This window comes from Heterocephalus glaber, unplaced genomic scaffold, assembly GCF_053883595.1.
Source record: "Heterocephalus glaber isolate CG9 unplaced genomic scaffold, H.glaber_assembly_v1.0 deba00001509, whole genome shotgun sequence".
In the NCBI taxonomy this organism is placed as follows: domain Eukaryota; kingdom Metazoa; phylum Chordata; class Mammalia; order Rodentia; family Bathyergidae; genus Heterocephalus; species Heterocephalus glaber.
Window position 1 is genome coordinate 41,527,280 of NW_028258325.1, and position 21,079 is coordinate 41,548,358.

The window sequence follows — 21,079 nt, forward strand, 5'->3', positions numbered from 1 at the left end:
AATATGTTTTTAATGATTGTATAATATTACATTATAGGGATGTACTAAACTTCAGCCAATTAGTTTAGTTTAGTAGTTTCTGCACATTTATAAAACCTTCTAGGGACTCCTTGTTATATCTTTGAGCATATCCTTGATTGTCAGGATCTAGTTGTAGATATATAACAGCATTTTACTATTCCCTATCAAAATCTTCCATCTCACATTATAGAGCTCAGACGGATATAGTAGCTGCTCACAAAGAGAAGAAAGACAATGGCCTCACTTGCTCTAGGTCCTAGTTCCCTTTCTGTGCCTTTTGTATTCCATCCTGTCAACCAGAACAATATACAGTCATTCAGCAGGAAAGTAAGAGTTAATAATCTGCAGCACATGAGCTCTTGTAGTTTTACAAGTTGAACTAAGTCAGATTTTACATTTGCACAAATGCATCATGGATAACATTTCAAGTTACATGACCTCTTTTTTAGTGAAATGGATATTATTGAAATTCAGAACTAGAGAGAAAATCCACTTATTTTTCAGTAATGTTATCAGCTGATAATTTTTTTTTTTTGAGATGGGGTCTTGCTATGCAGTTCAGGTCAGCCATGAACTTACCTTGTAGCCTAGGCTGGCCTCAGACTCATGGTGATCTTCCTATTTCAGCCTCCTGAGTGCTAAGATTACAAGCATGCACCACCACACCCAGCACTGCAGCTGATAATTAATTCTTAAATAGTTGTACTTTTGGAATGAGCCATAACCATGGAGAGAGAACATCAGAGGCTAACATTTGGATCTGCCTTTCCCATATACATAGACACTTCTTTATTTCTTCATTTTCTATTTTATAAATTAATCACATCAGTGCTGGTTTTATGATAGACAAATAAAATGACAGTGAGTTATAGGTGAAATTTTACATAGGAAAATACCTTTTGAAATGGTCTTTACATGTCAATTATTTCTTTTTTAGATTTGGATCTTACAAAGAAGGACACAATTATGAAAACAATCATCATTTTCACATGAATACTCCCAAATACTTTATATGAACTATTTAAAAGAAGAAGTAATTGACTGGGAAATGCTAAGGAAAATATTATGTAAGATGAAAAGGAGTTTAATGAAAGTGAAAAAATACACATGAAGAGCCTCAATTTTCAATAAAAGAAAAAAATAAACAAAAATAACCTCAATTTTTTTAAAAGCATGGTATCTCTGCAATGGGAAATTCCATCCATTTAAAAAACATATTACTTGGGGTCAGGGATTTAGCTCAGTGGTTCCACTGCCTGCCCTGCAAGCGGCAAGGACCTGAGCTCAGTACCAAAAAAACTCCCCCAAAACAAACAAACAAAAAAAGTATGTTACTTAATAAAAGCATTTATTCAAATAATTTTTTCTTAACTTTTTATAAAAATTAATGTGAATTAATATAAGAAAGTTGTACTTTTAGAGAGAAAATAATTTAAAAATAACTCACTTTTTAAATGTTGAAACAAGGGAAATTGACTTATTTATTAGCCAAAGGATGACTCTAAAAAGTCAAGCAATCTTGAATGCTTCTTGGAATAAAACTGTGAAAAAAAATGTTTACAGGTTAAATCTAATGGTTAGTAGGATAATATTGTGTGGCTGCTACTGGCCCCATTACCAGCCTTGCCTGAGCTGTGGTGGAGTCACTGTGTTCTACCGTGCTGGCATCACAACATGGCTGGACATGTGCCAATGCCTCCCAGCAGTCAGGCCACCAGGCTCTCAGGGAGCACAGCTCTGGGTACAGCAGGGTCCCATGGAGTGAACTGTCTTCCTTAGACCCAATCAGGTAGGTGATGGGGAGGATTCAGCCTGACAGTACCACTCCGCTGGGACTAGTGATTTCAGTGTTGCCCATGGAGACACAAAGTCTTAGAACTGGAAGGAACCCCAAATTTGTTTTATCTTTTGGGACAGAAGTAAAAACTAGAAGAGAATATCCAGAGATTTTATGTCACCATCTAAGGGGCCTCCTTGCATGTATTTTTAAAAAAGCTTTGCAAGCCGGGCTGGTGGCACATGCCTGTAATCCTAGCACTCAGAAGGCTGAGGCAGGAGGATCACCAAGAGTTCCAGGCCAGCCTGGGATACATAGTGAGTTGAGGGCCAGCCTGAACTACAAGGGGAGACCCTGCCTCAAAACAAAACAAAACAAAACAAACCCCCAAAATGCTTTGTACACACACTGCTGTATGTAAAACGCTGGGTCCCCCTGGTGGTTTTGAAATGTGCTCACAAGTGATGTGGCACTTCCTTCAAAGGTGGAACCTGATTCACGCCTCTTTGAGTGAGGGTTAAAGACTCACTTGTAATGAAAAGAATAAAGTGAAAGAGCTAGTGTGACACTCAAGCCTTACAAAAGATATTGGGGCTTCTGTCTCAGTCTCACTGTCTTGGCGAGCCAGCTGCCACATTGTGAGAAGCCTTCTAGAAGGGTGGTGAGCAACTGATCTTCCAGCCATAGTCAAACTTCAGATGACTTCAGCCCCAGCTCAAGCCTTTTTTGAGTGTGTGGTGCTGGGGATCAAAACTTCACACAAGCCAGGTGAATGCTGGCCCATTGGGCTGCACACCCAAATCCCCAGCTGATATCTTGATTGCAATTTCATGGGAGACCTGGACCCCAATCATCTAGCTCTCCCACTCCCAAATCTTTTTTTTTTTAAATTTAATTTTATTGGTACATTTTAGGTACACAATATACTGACATTCATCATTGGAAATTTGCACCTCTACATAATCTTTCTTGGTTCTTATTTTTCCCCCTTCCCCTGCCCTCCCTTCAACCCTTCCATCCCTCCTTATTTATAAAGACTTGGTTTCTATTTTTTCATTTTCTCATATTAATTCCATTCCCTTCTTTCCTATCCCCTACCCCTCTGACTTCCTCTTCCCCTTTGCACCTTTTCTTCCTATTTCACATTATCTATTATACCTTTTAGTCCTTATTTACACTTTCAGTTTCTCACACTAGAGAAACTATTCGGTATTTACACATGTGTGTCCTATTTATTTCACTTAAGAGTATCGCCTCAGTGTGCATCCATTTAGCTATAAATATCTCTAATTTCTCATTTTTTATGGCTGAGTAGTACTCCATTTTATAAAAAAAACACATTTTCTTTATCCATTCTCCAGTTGATGGCCATTTGGGCTGTTTCCAAGTTTTAACTATTACAAACTGTCCTGCTATGAATATGGGTGCACATATATCACTGTGGTATGATTCTTTTAATTCTTTGAGGAAGATACCCTGCAGGGGAATAGCTGGGTCAAATGGGACTTCCAGTCCTAGTTCTTTGAGGTATCTCCATACTGATTTCCACAGTGGTTGAACCAGTCTACACTCCCACCAGCAGTGGAGCAAGTGTTCCTCTTTCCCCACAGCCATTCCAGCATTTGTTATTGGTTGACTTCATGATAGCAGCCATTCTTTCTGGGGTGAGGTGGAATCTCAGTGTTATTTTCATTTGTATCTCTCAACCAGTTATGTTGAAATTTTTTCATATGATTATTTGCTATTTCTACTTCTTTGTGTGAGAAATGTCTGTTCATTTCAGATGCCCATTTTTGGATTGGGTCTTTAATTTGGGAGGTCTGATTTTTTAAGTTCTTTATAGATTCTAGAGAGTAGACCTTTGTCTGAGGAAGAGCAGGTGAAAATTTATTCCCCCATTGTGGGTAGTTCCTTCACTCTGTTGGTGGTTTCTCTTGCTGTGCAGAAGATTTTTAGTAACAAGAGATCCTACTTGTTGATTCTTTGTGCTAGTTCACAGGCAACTGAGGTTTTGTTCATGAAAATCTTTTCCTACACCAATGTCTTCAAGAGTTCTACCTATCCTCCGTTCCAGCTGGTTCAGTGTTTCTGTTTTAATATTTAGATCTTTAATCCACTTTGATTTTAGTTTAGTGCATGGTGAGAGATACAGGTCTAATTTTAATCTTTGGAAAGTTGAAACCCAATTTTTCCAGCACCATTTATTAAAGAGGCTATCTTTCCTCCAGTGAGGGTGTTTGGCTCCTTTGTCAAAGATGAGGTGGCTGAGTGTGTCTGGAGTTGTTTCTGCATCTTCTAGTTTGTTCCCCTGGTCCTCAGGTCTGTTTCTTTGTCAGTGCCATGCTGTTTTTATCACAATAGCTTTGTAGTATAGATTCAAGTTGGGGCTTGTAACACTCCCTGCCATGTCTTTGTTACCTAGAATTGCTTTTGCTATTCAGGGTCTCTTCTTGTTCCAAATGAAGTTTTGGATTGTTTTCTCAAGGTCTGTGAAGTATGCTGCTGGGATTTCAATTGGGATTGCATTGACAGTTTTGGAAGTATGGCCATTTTTACTATGATGATCCTTCCTATCCAGGAGCAGGGGATGTCTTTCCATTTTCCGATGGCATCTTCAATCTCTCTTTTCAGAGTGCTATAGTTTTCAGAGAAAGGTCTTTGATTTATTTTGTGAGTTGATTCCTAAGTATTTCAGTTTTTTGGATGCTACTGTGAAAGACATTGTTTTCCCTATTTCTCTCTCAGTGAGTCTGTTGTTCGTGTAAAGGAAAGCTATTGATTTTTGTGTGTTGACCTTGTATCCAGCTACTTTACTGAATTTGGTTATTAAGTCTAGAAGACTTTTGGTGAAATTCTTGGTGTCTTCTATATAGAGTATCATGTCATCTGCAAATAGTGACAATTTGACGTCTTCATTTCTCATCTTTATTCTTTTTATTTCTTTCTCTGTCTAATTGCTGTGGCTAACATTTCCAAAACTATATTGAACAAGAGTGGTGATAGTGGACATCCTTGTCTTGTTCCTAATTTTAGTGTGAAGGATTTCAGTTTTTGATCATTTAGTATGATATTGGCAGTTGGTTTTTCATAGATAGCTTTTATCAGATTGAGGTAGAGACCATCTATTCCAATTTTTTGTAGGGTTTTTATCATAAATGTGTGTTGGATTTTGTCAAATGCTTTTTCTGTATCTATTGAGATGATCATATGGTTTTTGTCATTGGCTCTATTGATATAGTGTTTTATATTCATTGATTTGTGTATGTTGAACTATCCCTGAATCCATGGGATGAATCCCACTTGGTCAGGGTGTATGATCTTCTTGATGATCTGCATTCTATTTGTCAGTATCTTATTAAGGATTTTTTCATCTGTGTTCATTAGTGAGATTGGCCTATAGTTCTCTTTTTCTGTTGGGTCTTACTCTGCTTTGGGGATTAAGCTGTTGCTTGTTTCCAAGAATGAACTTGGGAGTATTGATTTCCTTTCAGTTTCATTGAAGAGTTTAAACAGTAGGGCTGGGGATTTAGCTCAGTGATTTCGCCACCTGCTGCGCAAGTACAAGGACCTGAGTTTGATCCCTGGTACCCCCCCCCCGCCCCCAAAAAAGAGTTTAAACAGTAGTGGCGAATTAAACAGAATTCTAAATGTCTTATAGAATTCAGGGATGAAGCCATCAGGACCCGGGATTTTGTTAGTTGGTAAGTTTTTAATTATGTTTTCAAATTCATTGATTGATATTAGGTTGCTTAGAATTTTTAAGTCTTCTTCATTCAACTTTGGTAATTCATATGTATCTAGGAATCTTTCCGTTTCATTGTATTGCCATATAGGTTCTCAAAGTAGGTATTGATGATCCTCTGGATTTCTGCTAGTTCCATTGTAATTTCATCCTTTTCATTCCTAATTGCATGGATTTGGGTCTTTTCTTTCCTTCTTCTGATAAGGTTGGCTAAGGGTTTGCCAATTTTGTATATTTTTTTGAAGAACCAACTCTTGGCTTCATGGATTTTTTTGTATGGTTCTCTTAGTCTCCATTGCATTGATTTCTCCTCTGATCTTTATAATTTCCTCCCTTGTTTGAGCTTTAGGTTTGTCCTGCTCTTCTTTTTCTAGAAGATTGAAGTTCAGCATCAGATTATTTAATTGGGCTCACTCTGTTTTCCTAATATGAGTATTCACTGCTATCAATTTCCCTCATAAGACTGCTTTCATTGTGTCCCATAGATTCCAATATGTTGTATTGTCATCATCATTTAGTTGTAGGAACTGTCTGATTTCTTCTTTAATTTCCTCTGTGAACTACTGATTATTCAGAAGTGTGTTGTTCAATTCCCATGTGTTTACAAAATTTTTGTGGTTTCTTTTACTATTGATCTCCAATTTCATCACACTATGGTCTGATAATACACAGGGGATAACTTCAATTCCTTTGCACTTACTTAAACATTTTCTGTGAGCGAGTATGTGGTCTATTTTGGAGAATGATCCTTGTACAGCTGAAAAGAATGTGTATTCTGATTTTGTGGGGTGGAACACTGTAAACATCTGTTAAGTTCATTTGTTCAAGAGTTTAATTGAGTTCTAGTATTTCATTGCTTATTTTTTTGTCTAGTTGATCTATTTGTTTGTGACTGTGGGGTATTGAGTTCCCCCACTACTAATGTATTAGTGCTTCTATGATTTTTCATTTCCATTAGTGTTTGTTTTATATAGTTGGGTGCACTAGTGTTTGGGGCATATATATTTATGATTGTCATCTCTTCCTCTTGGATTGTTCCCTTTATAAGGATATAGTGTCCTTGTTTGTCTCTCTTAATCAGTGTTGGTTTGAAATCCACTTGATCTGCCAAGAGGAGAGCTACTCCTGCTTTTTTTGAGGGTTCCTGTTGCATGGAGTATTGTTTTCCACCCTTTAACTTTCAGTTTGTGAGTTTCTGGATCTTTTTTTTTTGTACCGGGGATCAAACTTGGGACCTTGCGCTTGCAAGATAGGTGCCGGAACCACTGAGCTAAATCCCCAGCCCTATGAGTTTCATTTTGAATTAAGTGTGTTTCTTGTACACAGCATATTGTTGGATCTTGCTTCTTGACCCATTCTGCCAGTGTATTTCTTTTGATTGGTGAATTGAGACCATTAACACTGATGGTTATAACTGATAGGTATTGACTTATCATTGTCATTACTTTTTCTTTTTGTTGGATTCTCCCCCTTTGGATTTAATTTCTTGTCGTGCCCAATGGATTCATTCTGCTGGGCTTCCTGGGGTTGTGATCCTTGTTGTTTTTTTCCTAGGATATTGTGTAAAATTCTTTGGAGTGCTAGTTTGGTATTCACGAAGTTCCTAAGGTGCTCTTTGTCATGAAAGTATCTTATTTCTGCTTCCATTTTGAAAGCTAGTTTTGCAGGGTACATCAATCTGGGTTGGAGGCTGTTTTCTTTTAGGGCTTGGAATATGTCACTCCAAGATCTTCTTGCCTTGAGGGTTTGTGTTAGAAGTCTGCTGTGATTCTGATGAGCTTTCCTTTGTATGTGATTTGTTTCTTTTCTCTCACTGCTTGTAGAATTTTGTTCCTCTGCTGGGTTTCTGGAATCTTAACTATTATATGCCTATGTGTAGATTTATTTTTTGATCCAGGCTATTTGGAGTCCTAATGCCTCACTTATCTGTATGCCAAGTTTTTTTCCCCTGCTTGGGAAGTTTTCTTCCATTACTTCTGTGAACAGTTTTTTTTTTTATGTCATCTGCACTTTCGCCTCTTTCTTCATTGACTCCAATCAGTCTTATGTTATTTTTTTTGCATCATCTAGCAGTTGCTGGGTTGATTTCTTGTGGTCCCTCACAATTTTAAAGAAAATTTTCTTTTCCTAGTCACTAATTGCAATCTTATCTTCTATATTTGAAATTCTGTCCTCACATTGGCTCATTCTGCTGCATAGACTTTCAGTGCAGTTTTTAATCTCCTGGAAATCTGTTTGCATCTGTTTTATGGATTCCATTTGTTTCCTATTTTGGGATTCCATCATGTTCCTCAGCTCCTCTTTTTTTTTCTTTTAATCGGTGTTCTCTAGATTTATTAATCATGTCTCACACTATAGGCACAATCTCTGCTATTATCTGAGAAATTATTTCTAATTTCATTTTTTCTAGATCTTTTTTTGTTGCCAGTTGAGGGAGCACAGGTGGTTGGGTATCAGAATGTTCCATCTCATTTCCCTTTGGGGTTACTGTAGGTGATCTGGAAGTCTGGTTTTGAGGCTTGTTTATGTGTCTCCCCTTTCCAATGGGGGGAGAGGGGTGCTGCTGGCACCCTCGAGACTCACCTCCTCTGCTCTGGGAGTGGTGCTACAGTGGCCCAGAAACTTCTTCCTCTGTGCTGGGAGCAGTGGTACAGTCACCTGGAAACCCTAATAATAATAGATATTAACTATTTGTTGTTTTAAGCTACTGTGTATTGTAGCATCAATCAATAAATAGTATAGTAGCACTGAAATGTAGTCATGTTTGAGAAACTGAGAATCTGGCAACTACAAACATATTCATTCAGCATCTGTTATAGCCATTGTTGTATGATAAATATAGGGTCATGGTGGTGGGAAGTGTTATGTAACTGAAAAAGACATTGCCCTAAACTCCAGTGTGGGAGACAGAAAGATACAAGTACAGCTTGAATAGTATACTGATTGCCTTAACTTCTATTAAACTAGAGGCTTTACCAGCATTGTCTCCTGAAAGCAATGCTCCAGGGTTAAGTAGCCCAGGTACCAACTGGGGTCTTTTGACCTTTCAGCTCTGGAGAAGACAGCTGAAATCTCCATTTATCCCCATCCCACTCCCTCTAAAAGACAGCATTCTTTGCTTGACTTCTGTGAATTGTGGGAGGTAAAGGGAGAAAGACTCACATTCTTGTAGTTACCTCCCTCAATGATCTCCCACTGTCAGATTTATTTCACCCGTGGTCTCCCTGTTGCATTTCTGATACCCAAATTATGTTACTGTATGAGGCAAATGCAAGGAGAGAAGGAGTTTATTGCACCTAGCCAGTGTCTGGCTTGCAGCAAGTACTTACTATTTCCTACATTTCTGGGGATCCAGATCTATGAACACACAGCAAGGGTTGCCTCTATTTTATGACAAGCAATCAGAACTCAGCTCTTTTTTTGACTTCCTTAAAACGAAATACTCTATGTGTTTTAAGTGTTTCATATTTTTATAAAGTCTTAGAAAGACAGAGAGGATTATGTTACAGAAACTCAAACATCTTCAAATAGAATAATATTCCCTTGTTTTAGAAATTCCCTTGTCTTCTTCCCATCATGTTGTTTAACAATCTTTTTTAGCAGTTAATTCTACTTTGTTTTTAAAATTTTTATTTTTATTAGTATATGTTTGCAGTACATAATTATTGCATTTATCATGCAGAGTTGGTACTTACTCATAACACATCTTAATTATTTTTATGTTCCGTTCCCTTCCTCCATCTCTTGGTCCTTTTCCCATTTGTCAAAGATGTAACTCCCTGTTTCCTATTATCTGTCACAAGCTTAAATATCTCATGGTTTCTCTTATATGAGAAATAAAAAGCAAAATAAAAAATGGTCTCTTTCTTTTCTTCTCTGATTTTTCACACCTCCCCTAAATTTCTGTTAATTTCTAATGGGAGTTAGATTGACACTTTCTTCTAGGTCTCTTGTTTACTCATCAGGCGGGTGGCACCTCACCTTCTGTTACAAATGATGTGTTTTAATGTGAGATTTTGGTACATCTCTCAGTAAATGATAGAACAGGCAGAAAATTTGAATCACACAATTAAATTTAACCTAAATGACATAAGCAATACATTGTGCCAGATAACTTCAAATTACTCATTCTTTTCATGTGCACATGAAGCATTTACTAAAACTGACCATATGCTAAGCCAAAAATAAAACAAAACAAAACAAAAAACCCACAAAGACTCAACAGATACCGAGTTTCTGAATTAATACAGAATATATTTCCTGGTGACAATGAAACTAAGCTATAAATAACAAAAAGGTAATGAGAAATATCTAAATATCAGAAATAGATTATAGATTTCTAAGTAATCCGTGGGTCAAAGAAGAGATCAAAATAGAAATTAAAAGATATTTTGAACTAAATGGTAATGGAACTATGACATATCACAAATTGTGGGATGCAATTTTGTGTTTCAAGGCAAATGTGTAGTTTTAAGTGGATGGATTAGAAAAAAGGCTGAAAATCAGGTTCCTAAGGTATTCATCAGTAGAAACTTGAAAGGGGAACAGAAAATTAAACTTAAAAGAGAGTAGAATAAGGGAAACAAAGATAAGAGCAGACTTTAATGAAATGGAAAATAAGCAATTCCACTAGATAAAAGTCAATAAACCCAAAAGTTGTTAAACTAATAAAACTGAAAACTCTTTGGTAGTGCAGACCAAAAGGGCAGGAAAATGAGAAAGCAAAAAAGACCAACAACAGGATGAAAAAGTAGAGACAACTACACATCTTCCAAACCATTATAAAGCAAATAAGAATTTATGAACAATCTTATAACAATTGATTTGTCTAATGCAAGAAGAAACAAGAGACCTATTAAAGGTATAAAATTTGTAATCAAACAAACAAAAACAGAAGTCCTGAGCCGTGGTCTCAAGGTCAGAGGCAAGAAAAACCAGCATGAGTTCCGTGTACCACTTGTATTCCAGGTCATTCCTCTGGCTGCTCTTGCTGTCTCTCACTTTAAGTCCCTCTTCCTTTCCCTACAGCCTGATGTACAGACTTCATGCTCTGGCATCAGGACTGAAGACACCAGCCTTTCAGAGTCTGCTTAATCTGCTCCCAGAGGTTGTTTCTATAACAAACTTTTATATATAAGGCATGATAAAAATATAGTGAATGTTTAAGTTTAAAAATGCATGACATAAGTTTAAAAATGCTGGGCATAGTGGCACACACCTGTAATCCCAGCACACAGGAGGCTGAGGCAGGAGGATCACCGTGAGTTTGAGGCCAGCCTGAACTCATACTCACACAGTGAGTTCAAGGACAGCCTGAACTATATAGTGAGTCCCTGTCTCAAAACCCCCCCACAAAAACTGCATTACAATAAAAGACACTTTGCCATTCAACTCCCTCAAAATACTCCCTTCCTTTGAACACATTTATCCCATCATTCTTGTACTTTCTGAAGCAGTTCTGAAAGTTCTCTTTCATGAGTGACTTTAGTTGTGCTGTTGTGGCTGCCTCCATGTCCTGAATTGATTCAAAATGTCTACCTCTCATGGTCATTTTTGACTTTGGGGAAGAGCCAGGTGTTATAGGGTGCCAGATCTAGTAAACAGAAGGATGAAGACACACCATTGTGTTTTTATAAGCCTGCCTTTCCACTATACCTAAGCCCTCAGCTGATACCTCGATTGCAACTTCGTGGAAGACCTGGAGCCCCAATCATCTACATTTACTACTCCCAAATCTTAGCAGATATTAACTATTTGTTGCTTTAAGCTAATATGTATTGTAGTCATTTGTTAAGCATCAATAAATAAATAGTAGAGTAGCACTTAAATGTACTCACGTTTGAGAAACTTTGAGAATCTGGCAACCACAAACATATGTATTCATATTTTGAATATTCATGTTTTGTCTGTTAGAGAGAGAGAGAGAGGGAAAGAGAATGATAAATAGGAAAGAAGGAGATCTTTTTCAAATGGATGAGGGAATAAGAGATGGAGAGAGGTGGACAAGAGGGAAGGGAATGGGGATAGAAAAAAACTGAAAGGAAAAAATGATGAAAATAGAGCCTTTGCAAATGGGAAGAGGACCAAGAGTTGGAAGGAGCAGGGAAGGGGAAGGGTAGGGGATGAGAAAGAGAAGAAGAATTAAGATTTAGGATGTACATGTACCATGGTAAGTGTAATCATTAGGTACTGCAAACATGTACTGACAATTAAAAAGAGAAAAAGGAGCAAACATTCATATGGCATTATTACAAATAACTAAACTCGGGTAGAGATTGATAGGCAGTTAGAAAGGGAGGAGGCTCAAGATAGAGTTGGAATAGAGATGAGGCAAACCAGGCCTGTGGTCAAGGGCTGAGTTGATAGAAACTAGGCCCCAAGATGGAGACACAATGGCTAGACCTGCAAGCCTCCCCAAAGATAAACAACAGCTCAAAGCTATACTGCAACCAGCATTATCTGGTCCAATAAGCCTGAACAATATAACAAATAGAAACAATGTGAGAGAAGCTCAGCAGGTCCCGGCACCCAGAAGGAAGCTCCCTGCCTCCATCCCAGGCTCCTAGGACAGAGAAGCTCAGCCAGTCCCAGCACCCAGAAGGAAGCTCCCCGCCTCCATCCCAGGCTCCTAGGGCAGAGAAGGTGAGCTGGTCCCTGCAACCAGAAAGAAGCTCTCCCACTGCCATCTCAAGCTCCTAAGGCAGAGAAGGTGAGCTGTGTGGGCCCCAGAAGCACCGCGCCCTGTGGAAATGATGAAAAACACATAAAGAAGCCTCAAAAACAGAGTTCCAGATCACTTACAGCAACCTCAAAGGGAAAAGAGATGGAACAATCTGATACTCAACCACCTGGACTCTCTGAACTGGCAACAAAAGACGATCTGGGAAAAATGAAATCAGAAATAATTACTCAGATAACAGCAAAGATTTTGCTCATGGTGCAAGACATGATTAATAAATCTAGAGAGGACACAGATGAAAAAAAGAGGATCTGAGGAACATGATGGAATCCTAACATAGGAAACAAATGGAATCCATAAAACAGATACAAACAGATTTCCAAGAGATTAAAAACTCCATCAAAAGTCTGCACAGCAGAATGAACCAATGTGAGGATAGAATTTCACATATAGAAGATAAGACTGGAATTAGTGAGGAGGAAAAGAAAAATTGCTTTAAAATTGTAAGGGAACACGAGAATTCAATCCAGCAGCTGCTAGACGATGCAAAGAAGAATAACATAAGACTGATTGGAGTCAATGAAGAAAGAGGAGAGAGTGCAGATGACATAAAAAAACTGTTCACAGAAGTGATGACAGAAAACTTCCCAAGGAGGGGAAAAGAACTTGACATACAGATAAGTGAGGCATATAGGACTCCAGCTAGCCTTAATCAAAAAAACCCTACACATAGGCATATAATAGTTAGGATTCCAGAAATCCAACAGAAGAACAAAATTCTACAAGCAGTGAGAGAAAAGAAACAAATTACATACAAAGGAAAGCCCATCAGAATCACAGCAGACTTCTCAATGCAAACGCTCAAGGCAAGAAGAGCTTGGAGTGATGTATTTCAACTCCTACAGAAAAACAGCCTCCAACCCAGATTGATGTACCCTGCAAAACTATCTTTCCAAATTGATGGAGAAATAAGATGCTTTCATGATAAAGAACACCTCAGGAACTTCATGAATACCAAACCAGCACTCCAAAAAATTTTAGACAATACCCTAGGAAAAGATGGTGAGGATCACAACCCCAGGAAACCCAGCAGAATGAATCCATTGGGTGTGACAAATTAAATGCAAAGGGGGAGAATCCAACAAAAAGAAAAAGTCATGACAAGGCTTTTAAAACTTTTAACTTCATCTCTCTAATGAGTGTATAATTCAATCTTATTATTGTACTGATTAAAATTTTTCTGATTCTAGAATTGCACACCATTCCCTGTGCTATACTGGCTATTTATCATCTTTTTTTTGTATTAAATTCTTTTATTGGTACATTGTAGGTATACAACACAATTACATTTCTCATTGGGAATTGTACCTTTATATAATGCATCTTGGTTCTTATTTTTTCCCCATTCCTAGCCCTCCCTTCACCCCCTCCACCCTTCCCTATTTACAAAGACTTTATTTCCATTTTTTCCATTTCTCATCATTTTTTCCTTTCCCTTCTTTCCTTTCCCCTGCCCTTCCCACTACCTCTAACCCTTTGAACCTTTTCTTCCTATTTTGCATTATCGATTATTCATTCTAATAATTGGTACATTTTAGGTATACAATATAATGACATTCATCATTGGAAATTTGCACCTTTACATAGTCTCTCTTGGTTCTTATTTTTCACCCTTGCCTTCAACCCCTCCAGTCCTCCCTATTTACAAAGATTTTGTTCCTAATTTTCCATTTTCTCATATTAATCCCATTCCCTTCTGTCCTTTCCCCTAGCACTCCCACTTCCTTCCCCTTTGCCCCTTTTCTTCTGATTTCACATTACCTATTATACATTTAGTCCTTATTTACACTTTCAGTTTCTCACACTAGAGAAGCTATTCGGTATTTACACATGTGTGTCCTATTTATTTCACTTAAGAGTATTGCCTCAATGTGCATCCACTTAGCTATAAATGTCTCTAATTTCTCATTTTTTATGGCTGAGTAGTACTCCATTTTATTAAAAAACCACATTTTTTTATCCAGTCTCCAGTTGATGGGCATTTGGGCTGTTTCCAAGTTTTAGCTATCACAACTGTGCTGCTATGAACATGGGTGCACATATATCTCTGTGGTATGATTCTTTTAATTCTTTGGGGAAGATCCCCAGCAGTGGAATAGCAGGGTCAAATGGGACTTCCATTCCTAGTTCTTTGAGGTATCTCCATACTGATTTCCACAGTGCTTGCACCAGTCTACACTCCCACCAGCAGTGGAGCAGGGTTCCTCTTTCCCCACAGCCCCACCAGCATTTGTTATTGGTTGATTTCATGATAGCAGCCATTCTTTCTGGAGTGAAGTGGAATCTCAGCATTGTTTTAATTTGCATCTCTCAAATGACCAGTGATGTTGAACATTCTTTCATGTATTTATTTGCTAATTCTACTTCTTTGTCTGAGAAATGTCTGTTCATTTTAGATGCCCATTTTTGGATTGGGTCTTTAAATTTGGGAGGTCTGATCTTTTTAAGTTCTTTATAGATTTGAGATAGTAAACCTTTGTGTGAGGAAGAGCAGGTGAAGATTTTTTCCCACATTGTGGGTTGTCTCTTCACACTGCTGGTGGTTTCTCTTGCTGTGCAGAAGATTTTTAATAAGAAGAGATCCCATTTGTTGATTGTTTGTGCTAGTGCATGGGCAACTGAGGTTTTGTTCATAAAATCTTTTCCTACACCGATGTCTTCAAGGGTTCTACCTAACCTCTGTTCCAACTGGTTCAGAGTTTCTATTTTAATATTTAGATCTTTAATCCATTTTGATTTTAGTTTAGTGCATGGTGAGAGATATAGGCCTAGTTTTAATCTTTGGTAAGTTGAAGCCCAATTTTTCCAGCACCATTTATTAAAGAGGCTATCTTTCCTCCAGTGAGGGTGTTTGGCTCCTTTGTTGAAGATGAGATGGCTGAATGTGTCTGGTGTTGTTTCTGCATCTTCTAATCTGTTCCACTGGTCCTCAAGTCTGTTTCTTTGCCAGTCCCATGCTGTTTTTTTATCACAGTAGCTTTGTAGTATAGTCGCAGGTTGGGGATTGTGATACCCTCCGCCATGTCTTTGTTACCTAGAATTGCTTTTGCTATTCTGTGTCTCTTCTTGCTCCAAATGAATTTTTGGATTGTTTTCTCGAGGTCTATGAAGTCTGCTGCTGGGATCTCAATTGGAATTGCATTAAATCTATATAGCAGTTTTGGAAGTATGGCCATTTTGGTATATTAATCCTTCCCACCCAGGAGCAGGGGATGCCTGTCCATTTTCTGATATCATCTTCAATCTCTCTTTTCAGAGTGTCATGGTTTTCAGAGAAGAGGTCTTTGATTTCTTTCGTTGGGATGATTCCTAGGTATTTCAGTTTTTTGGATGCTACTGTGAAAGGAATTATTTGCCCTATTTCTCTCTCAGTGAGTCTGTCATTGGTGTAGAGGAAAGCTATTGATTTTTGTGTGTTGACCTTGTAACCAGCTACTTGACTGAATTTGGTTATTAAGTCTAGAAGACTTATGGTGGACTTCTTGGGGTCATCTATATAGAGTATCATGTCATCTGCAAATAATGACAATTTGACTTCTTCATTTCCTATCTTTATTCCTTTTATTTCTTTCTCTTGTCTAATTGCCGTGGCTAATGTTTCCAGAACTATATTGAACAAGAGTGGTGATAGTGGACATCCTTGTCTTGTTCCTGATTTTAGTGTGAAGGATTTCAGTTTGTGACCATTTAGTATGATATTGGCTGTTGGTTTTTCATAGATGGTTTCTATCAGTTTGAGGTACAGACCATCTATTCCAATGTTTTGTAGGGTTTTTATCATAAATGCATGTTGGATTTTGTCAAATGCTTTTTGTGTGTCTATGGAGATAATCATATGGTTTTTGTCCTTGGCTCTATTGATATAGTGTATTACATTGATTGATTTGCATATATTGAACCATCCCTGCATCCCTGGGATGAATCCTACTTGATCAAGGTGTATGATCTTCTTGACGATCTTCTGCATTTGTTTGCCAGTATCTTATTAAGGACTTTTGCATCTATGTTCATTAGTGAGATTGGCCTATAGTTCTCTTTTTTGGTTGGGTCTTTCTCTGCTTTGGGGATCAAGGTGATGCTTGCTTCCAGGAATGAATTTGGGAGTAATGCTTCCCTTTCAATTTCATTGAGGAGTTTAAACAGTAGTGGCAGTAGTTCCTCTCTAAATGTCTTGTAGAATTCAGCAGTGAAGCCATCAGGGCCCGGGCTTTTCTTAGTTGATAAGTTTTTAATTACATTTTCAATTTCATTGGTTGATATTGGGTTGTTCAGAATTTTTAGGTCTTCTTCGTTCAACTTTGGTAATTCATATGTATCTAGGAATCTGTCCATTTCTTCTGTGTTGTCCATCTTATTGGCATATAGGTTCTGGAAGTAGGTATTGATGATCCTCTGGATTTCTGCTGGGTCTGTTGTAATTTCACCGTTTTCATTCCTAATTGCATGGATTTGGGCCTTTTCTTTCCTTTTTCTGACAAGGTTGGCCAAGGGTTTGTCAATTTTGTTGATTCTTTTGAAGAATCAACTCTTGGCTTCGTTGATTTTTTTGTATCATTCTCTTAGTCTCCATTACATTGATTTCTCCTCTGATCTTTATAATTTCCTCCCTTGTATGAGCTTTGGGGTTGTCCTGCTCTTCTTTTTCTAGAAGCTTGAGGTTCAGCATGAGGTTGTTTAATTGGGATCATTCTGTTTTCCTAATATGCATATTCACTGCTCTGAATTTCCCTTGTAACAGTGCTTTCATTGTGTCCCATAGATTCTGATATGTTGTATTGTCATTTTCATTGAATTGAAGGAACTGTCTGATTTCTTCTTTAATTTCCTCTGTGACCCATTGGTTATTCAGAAGTGTGTTGTTCAATTTCCATGTGTTTATGAAATTTTTTGAGTTTCTTTTGCTATGGATCTCCAATTTCATCGCACTATGGTCTGATAATATACAGGGGATAACTTCAGTTCCTTTGCACTTACTTAAACATGTTCTGTGTGTGAGTATGTGGTCAATTTTTGAGAATGAGCCATGTGCAGCTGAGAAGAATGTGTATTCTGATTTTGTGGGGTGGAAGACTCTGTAAACATCTGTTAAGTTCATTTGTTCAAGAGTTCGATTGAGTTCTAGTATTTCATTACTTATTTTTAGTCTAGTTGATCTATCTATTTGTGACAGTGGGGTGTTGAGGTCCCCCACTACAATTGTATTAGTGCATATATGACTTTTAATGTCCGTTAGTATTTGTTTTATATAGTTGGATGCACTAGTGTTTGGTGCATAGATATTTATGATTATCATCTCTTCCTCTTGGATTCTTCCCTTTACTAGGATGTAGTGTCCTTCTTTGTCTCTCTTAATCAGTGTTAGTTTGAAATCTACTTGATCTGCCAAGAGGATAGCTACTCCTGCTTTTTTTCGGGTTCCTGTTGCATGGAGTATTATTTTCCACCCTTTAACTTTCAGTCTATGAGTTTCCTTTTGAATTAAGTGTGTTTCTTGTATGCAGCACATTGTTGGATCTTGCTTCTTGACCCATTCTGCCAGTCTAGTTCTTTTGATTGGTGAATTGAGACCATTAACGTTGATGGTTATAACTGAAACATATTGACTTGTCATTGCCATGACTTTTTCTTTTTGTTGGGTTCTCCCTCTTTACATTTAATTTCTTGTCATGCCAGATGGGTTCATTCTGGTTTGCTTCCTGGGGTTGTGATCCTCAATGTCTGTTCCTAGGATATTGTGTAAAATTCTTTGGAGTGCTGGTTTGGTATTCACGAAGTTCCTAAGGTGCTCTTTGTCATGAAAGTATCTTATTTCTGCTTCCATTTTGAAAGCTAGTTTTGCAGGGTACATCAATCTGGGTTGGAGGCTGTTTTCTTTTAGGGCTTGGAATATGTCACTCCAAGCTCTTCTTGCCTTGTTGGTTTGTGTTGAGAATTGTGCTGTGATTCTGATGGGCTTTCCTTTGTATGTGATTTGTTTCTTTTCTCTGACTGCTTGGAGAACTTTGTTCTTCTGTTGTGTTTCTGGAATCTTAACAATGATATGCCTATGTGTAGATTTTTTTTGATCAAGGCTATTTGGAGTCCTATATGCCTCACTTATCTGTATGTCAAGCTCTTTTCCCCTCCTTTGGAAGTTTTCTGCCATTATTTCTCTGAAGAGATTTTTATGTCATCCGCACTCTCTCCTGTTTCTTCATTGACTCCAATCAGTCTTATGTTATTCTTTTTTACATCATCTAGCAGCTGCTGGATTGATTTCTCATGTTCTCTTATAATTTTGAAGCAATTTTTCTTTTCCTGGTCACTAATTGCAATCTTATCTTCTATATCTGAAATTCTGTCCTCACATTGGCTCATTCTGCTGTGTAGACTTTCAATGGAGTTTTTCACCTCCTGAAAATCTATTTGCATCTGTTTTATGGATTCCATTTGTTTCTTATGTTGGGATTCCATCATGTTCTTCAGCTCCTCTCTAGATTTATTAATCATGTCTTGCACTAGGGGCACAATTTCTCCTGTTATCTGAGAAATTCTTTCTGATTTCATTTTTTCCAGATCCCCTTTTGTTGCCAGTTCAGTGGGTCCAGGTGGCTGAGTATCAGAGTGTTCCATCTCATTTCCCTTTGGGGTTGCTGTAGGTGACCTGGAAGTCTGGTTTTGAGACTTATTTACGTGTTTTCTCATTTTGACTTGGGTGGGGGGCTGTTAGCGCCTGCACAGATGACCTCCTCTGAGCTGGGTGAGGTGGGACAGGGGCTGGGAGCAGTGGTAGGGATGGTGACCCAAAAGCCCTTTCCTGTGGGCTGGCAGCAGCGGGAGGGATGGTGGCCGGGAAATCCCTTCCTCTGGACCAGGAGCAGTTGGATGGGGGCTCAGAAGCCCCTCCCTCTGGGCCGTGAGCAGTGGGAGGGATGGTGGCCCAGAAGCCCCTTCCTCTGGGCCAGGAGCAGCGGGACAGAAGGTGGAACAAAAGCCCTTTTCTCTGGGCTGGGAGCAGCGGTAGGGATGGTGACCCAAAAGCCCTTTCCCATGGGCTGGGAGCAGCGGGAGGGATGGTGACCGAGAAGCCCCTTCCTCTGGAACAGGGACGGCTCAGAAGCCCCTACCTCTGGGCCAGGAACAGTGGAACTCAGTACCTTGGTCTGGTGGTCTGGTGTCGTCTGCGTCTTTGTAGTGTGGAATCAGGTGGCTGCCTGTCTGCAGCGGGGTGACTAGGTGTCTTCCGCGTGACTCAGGACCTCGGCAGGGCGTGCACAGACCTCCCTGTCTGCAGCGGGCTGATTGGGCGTGTGTTCCACGCGACTGGGGACCTCGGTAGGGTGTCTATTTATCATCTTCTTACATCTACATTTTAATTGGGTTGTCTATTAATGAGCTGTAAGATTTCTTTATATATTCTGGTCTATGCATTGGAAATATGGTCTGTTTAAGGACTACTTTTCATTTTAATGATGTCATTTAAAGTTCTAAATTTTGATGGAATCTCATTTATCAATTTTTTTCTTTTATACATCATGTCTTTTGTATCCTAGGTAGTTCTTGCCTACCCAGAATTCATAAATATTTTCCCTTATAATTTCTTCTTAAAATTTCATACTTTTAGGCTTTCTCATTTAGGTTCATAGATCCCTTCAAGTTATTTTCATGTATGGAAATAAAGGGTTGAGGTTAATTTTTTATATCCAGATACCAGGTGTTCTAGTGCCATTTGCTGAAAACACTGTCTCTTCCTCGGCTCTTGAATTGAGTTTATATTCTATAAAATGCTAATGTTAAATAATCTTCCAAAACTCAGTGGACGATATATGTGTGGTTCTATTTCTAGATTCTCCGTTTTATTCCAATGATCTACATGTCTTTCCTGACACCAACACTGCCTTGATTACTGTAGCTTTAGAAGAAGTCTTAAAATTAGGTACTAAATGTCTTCCAACACTGTTTTTGTTTTTGTTTTAACTTTTCTAGGTCCTTTGTACTCCTACATAACTTTTAAATTTCAATATCCAATTCTTCATTTATAGCAAGTATACACAGACCTGCATTTTTATATATACCTTGTGTTTTCTAATCCTGCTAAATTCAAGTATAAGTTCTAGGGGCTCCTAGAGATTTCTGAGTATTTTCTCTGTAGATGATGATTTCATCTACATATAAAGATTTTGCTTCTGCTGTGCCAATCCTATCCTAGTTGTGTCATTTTATTGCCAGACTATTTTGGTGGGGCCTAGTTTTCAAAGTTTAATGGACAGATGAAGAGTAAGCATATCTGCCCTTGTTCCCCACCTTAAGGAGAGAGCATTGTATCTTCTCCATTCGTATAAGGCATTCTTGCTGGAAGTATGGTGTATATGTCTTTAATCTGTTGAGAAGGTTCTGTTCTACTTCTAATCTCCTGATAGCTTTTACCATGAACAGCTGTAGGATTTAGTCCAATACTTTTTCTCCAACTAGTGACAGGATCATATGGCTTTTTCCTTTCCTCTGTTAAAATGATGACTTTTGGGGGTGGATCTTCCAATGCTGAACCAACACTGCCATCCCTGTAACAAAACCACTTTCTACAGACTGCCAGATCTGACTTCTAATAGTTTGTTTTGTTAAACAAATTTCTATCTGTGTTCGTACTTTTTTCTTCTATTATCTTTATCCAGTTTTAGGATTAGCACAATCTTGAGTTCCTAAGATGAAGGGAGAAGTGTTCCTTCTTTTTTCTGCTTTAAATGTTTGATATAATTTATCAGTTAAAATGTTTATGAGCCTGCTGTTGTCATATAGGTAGGTTTTCAAGCTAGGAATATAC

At 38.2% G+C, this 21,079-nt stretch overlaps 1 protein-coding gene across 8 annotated transcripts in view; it reads left to right on the forward strand.

The window, feature by feature from the left end:
* Cwh43 (cell wall biogenesis 43 C-terminal homolog) overlaps positions 1 to 21,079 on the forward strand; it is a 139,851-nt gene that overhangs the window by 100,250 nt on the left and 18,522 nt on the right. For 3 of the 8 annotated variants that reach the window (XR_002396691.2, XM_004849737.3, XM_087187617.1), the window contains one exon: positions 959 to 1,381. The exons of the other annotated variants lie outside the window; for them this stretch is intronic. Coding sequence is in view for 2 of the 3 variants with exons in the window: in XM_004849737.3 (XP_004849794.1) it covers positions 959 to 1,037 (79 nt within the window). In the remaining variant the exon portion in view is untranslated. Of the gene's footprint in view, positions 1 to 958; positions 1,382 to 21,079 lie in introns of those variants that run through there. 8 annotated transcript variants of the gene reach the window in all.